This window comes from Rhipicephalus sanguineus, chromosome 3, assembly GCF_013339695.2.
Source record: "Rhipicephalus sanguineus isolate Rsan-2018 chromosome 3, BIME_Rsan_1.4, whole genome shotgun sequence".
NCBI lineage: Eukaryota > Metazoa > Arthropoda > Arachnida > Ixodida > Ixodidae > Rhipicephalus > Rhipicephalus sanguineus.
Window position 1 is genome coordinate 35,996,774 of NC_051178.1, and position 12,960 is coordinate 36,009,733.

Below are 12,960 nucleotides of genomic sequence, written 5' to 3' on the forward strand. Positions count from 1 at the left end.
AAGCCCTGCCATGTGAACGCACGCTTGCCACCATGTAGCCTTCAACACTGCAAGAGCACCTGTCCAACTATCAGCCTGCAAATCGTAATGAGCGCCAGCACAACAACGAATGCAGTAGTATTGAACCTGCTATGAAGTAGCGCAAATTATCAATAGTAGTAACAAATGAAGCAAGCACACTGACATGGTCAGAGGCCTTGCTAAACAAAAAACAAAGTGAATTGCACCGCCCAATATTCATTTTGTTTTTCACTATTTCCAGATGTCAACAGAGAAGAGAATGCAATTTCCAACCGTACTCACAGCAGTTGCCCACAATCTCCAACAGGTTCCCCTCATCATGTATGTTGACGGCGTAGTTGAGGCAGTCTGAAATTTAAAAAAATGAATGGCAGGTCAGATTATGAACTGCCTAACATTAAAAACACTGACCCTTGTGGTCAAGAGGCACAAGTTGGCTGCATTTTCTGGTATTCACTGTGGCCACTTTAAAAGGTATTACTTACATTTTTAATGAATTTTCAAAATTTTATCCTGTATCCGTCAGCATTCACTGATAACTGTGAGGTGCCTAATTTGGAACAGAAACAACGGTTGAGCCTTGCTACCCTCAAACCCCACATACCAAAACAGCATATCACAAAGTCAGTTGAACCTCGGAGCACTGAAGTCGGTAAAATCGGCAACTTACTTTTAAACAGTGCGCTGGTTATAGCGAAATTTTGTTAACTCGAAATATGACCTTTTATGGAAAATATAGTCACAAATGGATTCATTTTTACACTGAAAGTACCGTGAGAATATTTGAGTAATATGATAGTTCAAAAAAAAAAAGAGTTCAATGACAAAAAATTCCTGTTGAACCTGAGATCCAACAGCCAAGATTTGATGTCACACCAATGAAGTCCTCTTCACAGCGGTTGCACGTCACGTACAAAGCCAAAACGAATTCAGCTCCAACACATTGTAGTATTATGAGACAACCAAATCTATAGCGCCAGTTCTGCCTGGGCAGCTTGTTGCTGAAACCTTGTGTGCTGTGACGCAAATGCTATTATGTTTACCGAGCCGAGCCACTTGCACTTCATTCAGACCAATGAATATGCAGCTTAAACTGCTGCACGCCATAGAAACAAAAATGTTGCGGTCTAGAATCACAAGATAACAAAATCCATCTGTCTATGGTGGCCACTTTCTCTGTTTCTACAACATTGTGGCGCTGTTTAAGAATTGAGAAAAAACCATTAGTGCTTCACAAATTACGGTTGCCACTCTGCATTGGCTCAACAAGTCTTGTAAGCCGGCTTTATAGCAGAATATCAACATAACTTCATAGAACTGATGGCGGCATAGCTGACAACTGTGCAATGCTCTAAAAAATACTGGCTGGTTACTTAAACTTTGTTGAAGCAGTGCTCTTACAGGAAAAGATTGCACTGTTGTTTTTGCCTTCGCTTGGAATTCATTCTGCTCAATGCAGCCTTCGCTTGCAATTCAAGCTGCTCAATGCAGCTTTCTGCCTCGTGCAGCAGAATTAACTCAGTTCCATTCTTCACAAGGTGAGAACAACCTTCGAATTTGGGATCATGAAGAGTGAGCTCCGCGATGTGCCCCCAAAAAAAAGGCGATGTCATTTTCTCACCAATTGGGGTCACTTGAAAGATACCAGCCTTGCCACAGACATGCAAGAAAGATGGTTGTGCACAAACTAGACAAGGATGCCGAAAACACAGATGAGCGCGTCCTCCTCCAGTTTGTGCACAATCATTTTTCCTTGCAAGTATGAATCAACTCACCCAGCAGAAAGTTTTATCATCACCAACATCAGTTTCATGAACGAGTGCAATCGCTTCAGAGGTAACTGACTAGGCATATGTGAATATTACAGTATTCAAATTCGCTTTGAGATAAATTTAAATTGTTTGAAATTTCTAAGCATTCGAAATGAACGAATAGGCACTCCTATCGAGCCATTTTGATATATGAGCATGAATTAAAGGTTAAGAAGGGCTTTAATAGTGTTTTTATAATGCCTATTTTTGGCGTTTGTGCCCAAATGCTTACAAATACCTATAAATGCCTATTTTCGAAATTGGCGCTTATATGAATACTACTTAGCCTCAAATTTAGCTCCCGGGTGCAGTTTGACACCGTTATTCATGTTACCGTGCAAGACTGACTGTTCAGAACTATTGGGTTCAACGTAGTCCTCTAGTTCAACCAACTCCTGGAAACAACCGCTAGCAGTAGTTAAGTTGGACATGCCGACAAGCACTCTCCGCCGCACTGACATGGCACGAGCGGTTGGCAAATGCGAAACCGTGGAGAGCTGTCAGCAGAAAGGAGAGTGAAGAGAAAAAAAAGGAAAGAAAATTTGATGTACAGGCGGCTTTTGTTTTGTTTGTAATTTACGTTTTAAGGTGTTCACTGCAGTAGCGTATGGTATGGTATGAATAACTATTGATGTCCTGCGGATTCAGTCCGGGACTGATGAGGGCTGCTCCCATGTCGGGACAGAGAAGACAAGCCCTTCTGCCGCCACACGGGCCCTCTGGACAGCCCTGAGATGGTCCACCAGCACTGGCTACGCTACTGCAGTAGTGGTATTCAAGGTGAACAGTCGTAGCAGCGAGTACTGCAGTAGCGTAGCCAGAAATTTTTTTTCCGGAGGAAAGGGGGGTTCAACCATACTTTATGTATGTTCATGTGTGCGTTTGTCTGTGTGCATGTATATATAAACATGCAAAACCGAAAATTTTTGGGAGCACCCCGCCCCCCTTCCCCACTCTCTGCATGGCTATGCCAGTGGTTCCCTGCCAGGGGAGAAATTGGCACTATGTGATTCGACCCGGCTCCCGGCTAATAGCAGGCACCCCTTCCTCCTGGTCTTTTAGCGATCTGGCCATCTGCTCTTGCTCTGCCCTTCTCAATCATGCCAAAAAGAACAACACCCAGGAGTGTGTTGATTCGATAGTGGACACTTGACTCACAGTGCAGAACACAGGAGAGACGACGAACGGCTATTTGGGCTAGTTGGTTAAAGTGCATATTGAAAGGGTTTGCAGCGCAAGCACGGTAGTGCTGAAGGAAAGGCGTAAAAGCAAGGAACGGAAAGCAAAGAGGGACGACACGAGTGCTGCGTCGTCCCTCTTCAGCACTCATGTCATCCCTCTTTGCTTTCCGTTCCTCGCTTTTACGCCTTTCCTTCAGCACTACCCTGCTTGCGCTGCAAACCCTTTCAATATGCACAGGAGAGACCTTGTTCTGCTAACAGCGCGGGACAAAGCACAATTGCACGACTACGTTCAACTGTTGGCGCCTTTGTACCATCTCAAGCAAAAATCTTTTTGTTTTCCTGTCGTATTGGGTGACCCAGCAGGCCCGCGAGGCGGCGGAGAGGCAAGACCTCGACGTCCCCACGTGGGAGGCCTAGGCCCAGCCAAACAAATTGCTGGTCTCAATAAAAGTTTATTCCTCCTCCTCCTCCTCCTGTCGTAGATAAAGGTCGTGCACATCTTCGTTTGAAATTATTTGCATTTATGTGAAAATTCGTTGTGCCTAAACAGTGGAACCTCGTTAATGCGTACCTGCCGGGAACACAGCATAACTACGCACTAAACGGTAGCACTAAACGGTAGTACGCATTAACCACGAAGTAAAAATCTGCATCTCCTCGCGTACACCATCGCCGCCAGCAAAGAAATGCAGTGCCACAGCAAATATTGCCTAAAGTACCCACTGCAAAGCCTTTTCTTTCTTTTTGCTAAAGTGGAGAAAAGATTCTGGTACTCTCGCACGACCGTCCAAAAGTGCCGATAGCGCGTGGTGGCGACGCCAAGGAGCATTTCGGAACTATTACAGGGTCTGGTATACACAGTGACCGACATAGCGACAGAACAGACAGTGTAGGCTTTCCGCGATATATGTGTGTGTGTCTGTACCGCGATCTGCTACTAAACGAAAACTGACACAGCTCCAGTGAAACGCGGTACGGCTGCGTTGAGCCAATCGTCTCCTGGCTAGTTGCGTGCAGCGCGTCGCCTTCTCGGCTCACGCCGTCACTGCTGGGCCACTTGATGTACCGCACACACGCATTTGTCGTGGGAGTGTACGTACCCACTTCACTCCAGACCGTGCACAGATGCGGCAAGTAGCCTGTTCGGTTAACAGGCCGACGAACATCCTGCAAGCAATGCGCACTCCGCGACGCTCTAGCGGTCCTAGCAGCGGACAGAAGCGCGTGTAGTATGGTTACAACAGCGCTACGCTTGCTGTACCGTACGCATGCGTTTAGCGTGATAGCGTCAATGCAAAGAGGTTTCTCGTCGCCCACGACCAGCAACGCTCAACTCCGCAACAGCAAGCTGCTTTCGTTTCTAAGAAGCGGCGCGCGCTTGAACACGGCCCCGCACAACGAGGCGGCAGCGATCGGCGGCCCAGCGAGTTCAGGTTATCGCCTATTAAAAGCATGCAGTAGGCTTAAAGTAGTGCTGCACCGCACGCGTGCCCGAGCAGATATCTGAAAATATTTATTGTGATAAGGTTGTTGGCGATAAGTCATGCTAGCGCGTTCGTCGGTGGTCGCCGCCTCACCTTCGCTCTTTCTCGATGCTTACCCGCAAAGGCATCGCAATCACGCGGAAGTAGGAATCAGTGATCGACCAATCTATGCACTTCTCAAAAAGACTGAAAACCTTTGGCGGCTCATTGTGGCGTCGGAAAGTTCAGCAGCGCAGTAAAATTTTATGGCACAAAACGTCATCGCGGTACGCAGGGTACGCACTAACCAGCAGGCGTATGGCAAAACATTACGGCAGAACCGACCAGCAAATGCATTAGGCTCTATGAGACTCGATTGAGCATTCGTCACAACTACATTTTAACCGTTAGTACGCTTGAAGCGGGTACTATTAACAAGGTTTGACTGTATTTACAAAATTAGAGACCTAAAACATTGTTTTGCCTGCCTATTTATGGTTCCTAAAACGAGCTTTTTTAAAGGGACCGACAATGGGCCAGAACGTGGGATTAGATCCTGGTATAAATGAAAAGACAGTAAAGTATAGTGACCGATTCCAGCATCCTTTTCGTGTTGCAAATAGGATTTATATTTTTAAATCGTGTGTAAAAGTAACAAAAACCGGTATGTCACGCAGCCTAGCAGAAGACCCTTGAAGCTGGATTACGAAGTCAATCACTTTGCTGTACGTAGTCTGACGCTGTCATGAGTGCCATAATTAGTCCTCAAAGTTAGAGTATGTATATTATTTATCCAGCCCCACTCAATTCTGTGCTGCTTACGAGGTAAAAGGAGCTGCACTGTGAGAAGCGGCGCTGCCTTCACGGCCGCCAGTGGACCATGTCGAGCTGTGGCACATGCGCGCGAAGTGCACGCATGCGCAGTAACTCACTGCGCTCGAACACGAACCACTCTCGCGCTCACTGTTCGCAGCATATGTTGTCTCGTGTGTATAATGACTTCATATTCGCCGCAGATGGAAAAATTCTGATTACAAATGTTTCGCGGCATTTTCCACGTTACCACTCTGACCGGTAAGCTTTCCGCTGCACTGAAGAAAATAGGTACCATGACAAATGGTTGTCGGTCCCTTTAATAAGGCAGCAATAGGGGCTAGTTGGTACGTCTTCATGCTTGCGATGCGCTGCAGGTAGATACGGACCAGAAAAAACGAGGAAACAACACAGGGTGATGCGCAATCACCATGTGTTGTTGTTTCCTCGTTTTTTCTGGTCCGTGTCTACCTGCAGCACATAACAAGCATGAAGAGCTTTCTTAATGCCTAAAAATCTGGCCTCTACTTATGACGTTGGACCTCTTGCACATGTGGCCTTTGCCTTTCATCTGTTGTGCCTTAGTTCCCTTTTTCTTAAAATCCTTTTCTGATCTACAAAGAACATGTAGCATGGACTTTAAAGCAAGTTAAGAAGTGGTGTAATAAACATGACAGAAAACAAGACACTGTAATGTGATTAGGCCATATACTGTGATTTGCCAGCTTTCTTGTATTCATGCTATCACCAACATAATTAACAGTCTTGATTGCAAGTGATCATTGATTCATTTTTATAGGATACTAAGAGCGCCTCTCATCATGGCAACCTATCCCTTCCTCCTAAATAACAGGCAGTTATGGCCAAGACATTGGTGGAATAGGAATTCCTTAGCAGTTTATTCAAGACGCGAATTGGGCAGATACAAATTCATCTCCCTGCTTCACTCCAGCTCATTTGTAAACATCGCCTATGATGCGCTTTATCATTCACCTGGTCACGGACACGGTAATCTGCGAGGCTCTCATTATTTCAGAAAATTCATGAGAGCTTGTGGCGATATCAAGCACGGCTCGCGCACCTAAATTGCATCACCAGTGCTTCATTTCACCTTGAAGTGCTCAGCCGCGGAGCCTGGGAAGTCAGCACGAGATGTGCCGGGTGGCGGCATTCGGTGACGATGCGCAATATGCCTAGGCGCCACAACGAAAAATCAGCGTGCAATGTGTTTGGTCTCGCATTTCGGGGCACTGACGCATGGCCGCTGCGCGACGAGCTTGGCTGTGGAGTCTGCTGCTGATGTGTAAAATGACCATCCGCGGTTCCGAAGAGCCGGCGGGCGATGTGCTTCGTTGCTTGTGAAGAAGCACACTGCCGCGGGTCTGCTAACACGTTGTTCTTGCCTGCAAAGTTCGAGGTTCGTCTCACACGTTGGCGCCGTGAGCGGAGTTAGGCCTAGTTGCGACACCAAGCAGTAGACGTGCAGTCTACGGTGCCCGATATTTCAAAGTATGTAATGCGCGGTTGCGAGTACAAAGAGTCGTCCCACGATTATCTTTGTCACGACGTCCGAAGTGCTGATAAGCAGAACTTCGAACCGCGGATCCGATGAGTCAACCCTAAAGGGTCGGTCCGAGACACGCGTTTGCGATGTTCGCTACGACTGTTGAACGCCATCGTAATCTGATCAAGCTTCCACTTGCAGCTCCAAACTAAAACGTAGTTGTAAGTGATAGTCGAGCCGTAAACACAGAACAAGTGCAAACGCGTCACGAAGTAGCAAGACTTTCAACTGCTGTGACCTTGAGACACGCAAGCAGCAGACGACGCTCTCTGAGCGAGCATTGGACCAATGGCGGGGCGCACTGGGGCAACATGGCGGACGCGGCCAATCGGAGGACTCGAAACGGCATTCGGACATCTGCTTTTTGTGCGCTTGTTTACAAATGGAGCGGCCAGCTGAGGCAGGGAATTTGAGGACGCAGAAGACGGCTCTTTCCAACGAGCCCAAAATATTGATGCCCGGTTGCGCTGTTGCGGAGCTATGATTTTTTGAAAATCAGCGTTTTTTGTGATTTCCGTAATTTTCGTCACGTCGGGAGGCACGACAAATTTTTTAAAGCACTTCTATGCGGTTTTCAGTGAAGGTATTTTGGAATCGGATAGAAAAAGGGATACAGAAACTGAAAATGTGATTTTCAAAAAATAGATTTTTTGCCATTTTTTGCTATACGAAAGCCGCGTCCCCCATTAAGTTGCGTTGCTGCCAGACATCCAGGGCAGCCAACGCGATGTACACATCTCCACACTTGACTCGCACAATGCACGCATCGCCTACAACACCAGTGAAGATGAGCTCGGTATCTCTTTTTTTCCCACAGTCAGTGGGGCACCACTGCTCCAGATGCAAGTGCCATCTGGTGGTGCTTTAAGAAACCCAGCGGTGTGCATGGCACGCTGCTCCTCAAGCTAGACCACAGCAGCAGAAGGTCGGAGGAAGAGGCAAAGAAAGCTTCTCTGTGAACATTGAACCGAGGTGATCTTCGTGTGCAACAGTTCAACAATGGTCATAAAACCACAAACTATGAGGGTTGTCTATAAAACAAGGTTTCCAAGATGCTGCAGTGACAAGGAACGCTGTTCCTTGTCACTGCAGAATCCAGTGACACCGGCACACAGTTTGGTTTCCCTTCTTCCAGTCCACGCACCGGCGAGCTGTCTGCGATGCACAGCTTTGGCTTGGTAGCCGCTAGAGATGGAGCTCCCACTAGCTTCTCCCGCCAGGTGCGAGGATTTGTTTTTTGCGCACTATAAACACTGTGCCAATGGACATTCATTCCCAACTCTGTGAAGTCGATGGAGAAAAGTTATGAGCATACAACACGCACGCAAATGGTGCAGAGAATTCAAAGACAGACGTACAGACGTCCATGACGAACAGCGTCCTGGACGCCCATCGGTTTCGGATGAAACGATTGCAAAAGTGGAAAAAACAATGCTGAAAGATCGGAGGGTGACGGTCTAGGAGCTCTGCGAGATGATCTCTGGTGTCAGCAAGATCTACTTTGACAAAATTTTGCAGGCCATTAGGGTATGCCAAGGTTCGTGCAAGGTAGGTCCTGTTACGACTGGGGTAGGGCCCCTCGGGTGTTCAGCGTAGGATACGAGGTCGTGGCATCCCACCGCTGCCACCGCTGTTAGGAATGAGGTAGCGTGGTCCATCGCTACCGCCACCGCTATCGTCCGATGTCGTCCCTCAGGTTCGCTGCTGGGGATACGCGTCGTTGCATCCCACCTCTGGAACCGCTGTTGGGACTCGGGTTGCGTGGCCGGTGCGAACACGGGTGTGCATCGTGCTCGGACTAGTCAGTAAGGGCAAGGTGAAGAAGGAAAAGATTTTATATACAGACTATTTACATATTTTCGCTCTCAGGCAACATGACTGCCAGCCCGACCACGTCGGCTGGTTCGACTCTGTTCCACCTCGTTCCTCTCCCATTGACCTCTTAACAACCGACCAGCCTGGTCTTAAATAAGGCACCATTCCATTGTGACGTGTCCTCTCCAGGCAGGTGCTGACCGAAGTCCAGGTGTTCACTCCTCTCCAAGTTGCCCGAAAGCAGGTGCCCAGGCACAACAGCACGCAGCTGTTGACTCCTCTCCTGGTTGCCTGATAGCAATGCTCTGGCACACAGCACACAGGTGCTGACTCCTCTCCTGGTTGCCCGAAAGCAGATGCCCAGGCACAACAGCACGCAGCTGTTGACTCCTCTCCTGGTTGCCTGATAGCAATGCTCTTTTAGGCCGCAGGTGTTGAACCTCCTTTACACCGCAGGAGTTGAGCAGCCTTTCCATAGCTGGGCAGCTTTGAAGAACAGTTGACGGGGGCCGTTTTCCCGGATTGCAGACAAAGCATGCAGGGGTTGATCCCTGCTTCCACGTTCGGTCAGGTGCTCTGGCACAACAGTCCCGAGAATGCTTATAAAAAACCACAAACGGCAATATGTTGAAGTGGCCTGTGAATTTCTTCAGGCCTAAGAAACTGATGGCGAGAAATTCTTGGTCTCTGTTGTCACTGGGGGCTAGGCCTGGCTCCACTACATTATACTGAAAATGAAACACAATCTCATCAGTGGAAACATTTAGAGTCGCAGAAGCCATGGAAGCTCAAACAAGCATTGTCTGCCGGCAAAGAGATGGCGAGTGTGTTTTGGGGCAGGAAGGGGTTATTTTTGTTCCAATTGATGCCCCCTGGTAAGCGATCAATGCGAACTATGAGAAGAAGAACCTTTGTCGCAGGATTCAAAACAAGAGGAGAGGCATGTTTATGAAGGGAGTGTGTTTCCATCAGGACAACGCTTGTCCACACATCACCTTTGTAACAAACAACCTCATCAACAAATTTGGATGGGATACTGTCACACACCCACTCTACAGCCCAGACATAGCCCAAGTGACTACAGTCAACTCTCGATACAACGAATTTCAAGGGACCGCTAAAAATAATTCATTATTTTGAAAAGTCATAGTGAAAAAAGGAAAGATTCGTGCAAAAACCGTAAATGCAACCAAATGAGTCGCCTGCTTGTGCTGGGTATACATCATGTTATTTTCTATAAGCGCCAAAAAAACAAACACGAAATATTATGGAATGAGTGCACGTTTATTTGAGGAAGAGTGTGATCTTAGCCTGATGGGTGCAGCTCAACTGCTGTAAAACGAATCCTTCTTACGCACTTCAAAGCATCGGCGTTAGATACCGATTCCTCGCGTTGATTCGCGTGCACTGTTTCAACATCGTCTTTGCTCTCGTCGTCCTCGTCGCCGTTTCCTTATCACTACAAATGGTATGGATCTAATCAGTCATCAGTTTAGCCGATGTGCATACTTAGTCGTCGCACTGTGCCTAGTGTTCAAACATTAGTGAAGCATGCACGGGTAATCTTCGGCGAGTTCATCCCACAAGTGACTCACGTCGCATTTTTCATAGTCGCCGCATTCTTTTCGTGCCACTTCCAGAGCTCATCGTGAACATACAACCACCAAGCTAAAGGCGAGAAAACAGCCGTGTAACAAGCATACAGACAGAGCTGCCCGACAAAACAAAGACAACAAGGCGAAGCCTGATGCGGAAAAGTACAGGCAATGGTGATGGTGACAGGGCTGTCACACATTTGAATAGGGCAGGCGCATAGAGAAATACGCGGGCGTTGTGATGATGAGGACAGTGGCACGTACGAAGCTCTGCATCGTTTTCACTGCCGCGAGTAACTTTTTAAATTCGCTATTCATTATTTTGAAGTGTTGTGGGGATGCAAGGGCAATAAAATTCGATACGTTATTCTGGAACATTTGGTATCCTGAAAGTAGTAGCGGTGAAATATTTTTACATTAAACTAATGGACATTTGGTGGGGGATTTTTGAAATAGTCATTAATCTGAGGTTCGCTGTAACGAGATTTGACTGTACCATCTCTTCCCCGAGTGGAAGAAGCAGCTGGGTGGGACAAATTTCAGAACCCGACAGGAGCTGAAAGAGGATTTAAGCTACCATATTTACTCGCATAATTTGCGCACTTTTTCTCGCGAATTTGGAGCTCCGAAAAGGGGGTGCGCAAATTACGCGGAGATTTCGCGAGCACATCTGAAATAACGCACAATATATAGTCCTAAAACGCGCGATATAATACATTAAAGAAGAAAATAAATAACAGCGCAAACGAAGGGTTTTTAACAGAATTAGCACGTACATTAACCAGCCAGATTCGGTCATGCACGGTCTAGTCAGAATCACTGGTTGAGAAGTCCGACTGAGAATCATCGCCGCGGCCGCTGTCACCGCCCTCCCAATGCGCATCGTCCTTGGTTCCGTCGATTGCGTTGAGGCGTCTTCTTGAAGCTCTTCGCGACAATGCTGGGAGTAACGAGGTGCCACGGCACGGTGATACCGGTGGGCCTAAGCTCTCGCACATATTTGAAAAGGTATTCTTCAACGGCAGGAAACTTTCCATGCTTCGGTCCTCGGAACGGTCTCCTTCCCGGTCTTGTATTAAAAAGCGAACTCTTCTGCGGCACGGTTCCCGTTTCCTTAGGCAAATTCTATAACAGTGAGCTTGAATTTTGCCGAATAGTTATTCTAGCCCAGCGCAAGAGAACAGTGAAAACGCAACTGGCTGATCACGAAACCTAAACTTCCGAAATCAACGAAGGCTGTGCGACGCAGAGGAGGAGGGTCAGCGAGGGGAAATGTTGGCGCGACTAGCCCTCGCACGCCTCCGATGCAGAAAGTAGTCCGTGCCGTGTCACGTGCATGCATTATCACGGCGGGAGAATGCTCGAACAGTTCCGACAACCCGTGAACAGGTTTGGGTGTTCGGGTACGGTTGGTACGGTCTCGGCGGTTTCCGGAGAATAGAACGAAGTAATCGGAAGAAGGGACTTCGCACTCGCAGCCTGTCTTGTGTATGACTGCGCTCGCCTGCTCGTTGAGGGCCGCGGGGGCGCGGCCATCCAAAGTTTCCCCGTGCGCGCGCGCCGGTGAGCTGGCTCGAGCGGGGCGGGGAGTGCAAAATATGCGAGTAAATATTTTTTTTTTTAGCAAAGCTGGCTAAACATTAGGGGTGCACAAATTATGCGAGGGCGCAAATTATGCGGGTAAATACGGTACCTTACAGTCTAGCGAATCAGGCATAAAAAGGATGCTATGCAAAAATGCATTGATCTCAACAGCAATTAAATAGAAAAAAAAGGGAAAAGCTTTGCGAAAATGTATCCCTCAATGCCAATAAACATGCTGTGCATTGTGAACAATAATTGGGAAGCTTATTTTATGGACAACACTCATAGACAGCGACAGTGGTGGACTTGCAGAGCAGATGCAACAACCATTTCAATGTCCTTCCTTGGTAAACGTACCTTCCTTGGTAAGGGTGGCAAACTGCAGTGTCTCGCTGTAGTTGCCCAGTAGTGCACAGCTAGCGAGGTCACCCTGTTGTGAAGTGTCGATGACTGCCCTGCAAAGACAGTGTATTCACATGGAGCCTGTATTGTTACCAAACTGAGATTAACTATACCAGTCGTAACAATTAGGGATGGGCGAATATTCGAGCGTTTTGGACGAATATTAAGGTATTCAAATTTGCTTTGAAACGATTTTAGATTATTCAACATTTCGTATTCGAAATGAACTACTATATGTATACATTTGACTGCACACAACCCCCTATAAAGGTGGTTTCACTGCAGCGTCTGGCTGCTGTGCCATGAAACAACCCATCCAGGGGAAATCTGCACTGCCACACTTCAAGGTTAAATTACATATTTTTTAAATTTAAAAGCGTGTTATATGGGCTTATATGCACTAAGTATGGTAATTTCTAAATTGTAACGTATTGCACCACTTATAACTTGCACCCTACTGCTATTCAAATCTTGATACTATTCAAAGCAGCTTCATTTCATACCAAAAAAGTGACCTTCACTTATACCTAGTTCAAATCCTTAAAAATATTGTGCAAGGGTCATGACAAAAATGCTCATTTTTCTTAAAAATATGTGGTAACTACTATTCGAACTATTCGATTCGAAATTATTCGACCAAATCGCTATTTGCTTCGGATTCGCTTCGAACCTCAAATTTGCTACAGTGTAGACCGCTTATAACGTAAG

The 12,960-nt window shown here is 47.1% G+C and overlaps 1 protein-coding gene across 1 annotated transcript in view; it reads right to left on the reverse strand.

The window, feature by feature from the left end:
* The window catches only part of LOC119386556 (tripeptidyl-peptidase 2), a 218,980-nt gene that overhangs the window by 163,125 nt on the left and 42,895 nt on the right, over positions 1-12,960 (reverse strand). Inside the window, exons 6-7 of the mRNA XM_037653838.2 lie at positions 12,208-12,305; positions 304-369 (exon numbers count right to left, since the gene is read on the reverse strand). Of these exons, the coding sequence (XP_037509766.1) occupies positions 304-369; positions 12,208-12,305 (164 nt within the window). The remainder of the gene's footprint in view (positions 1-303; positions 370-12,207; positions 12,306-12,960) is intronic.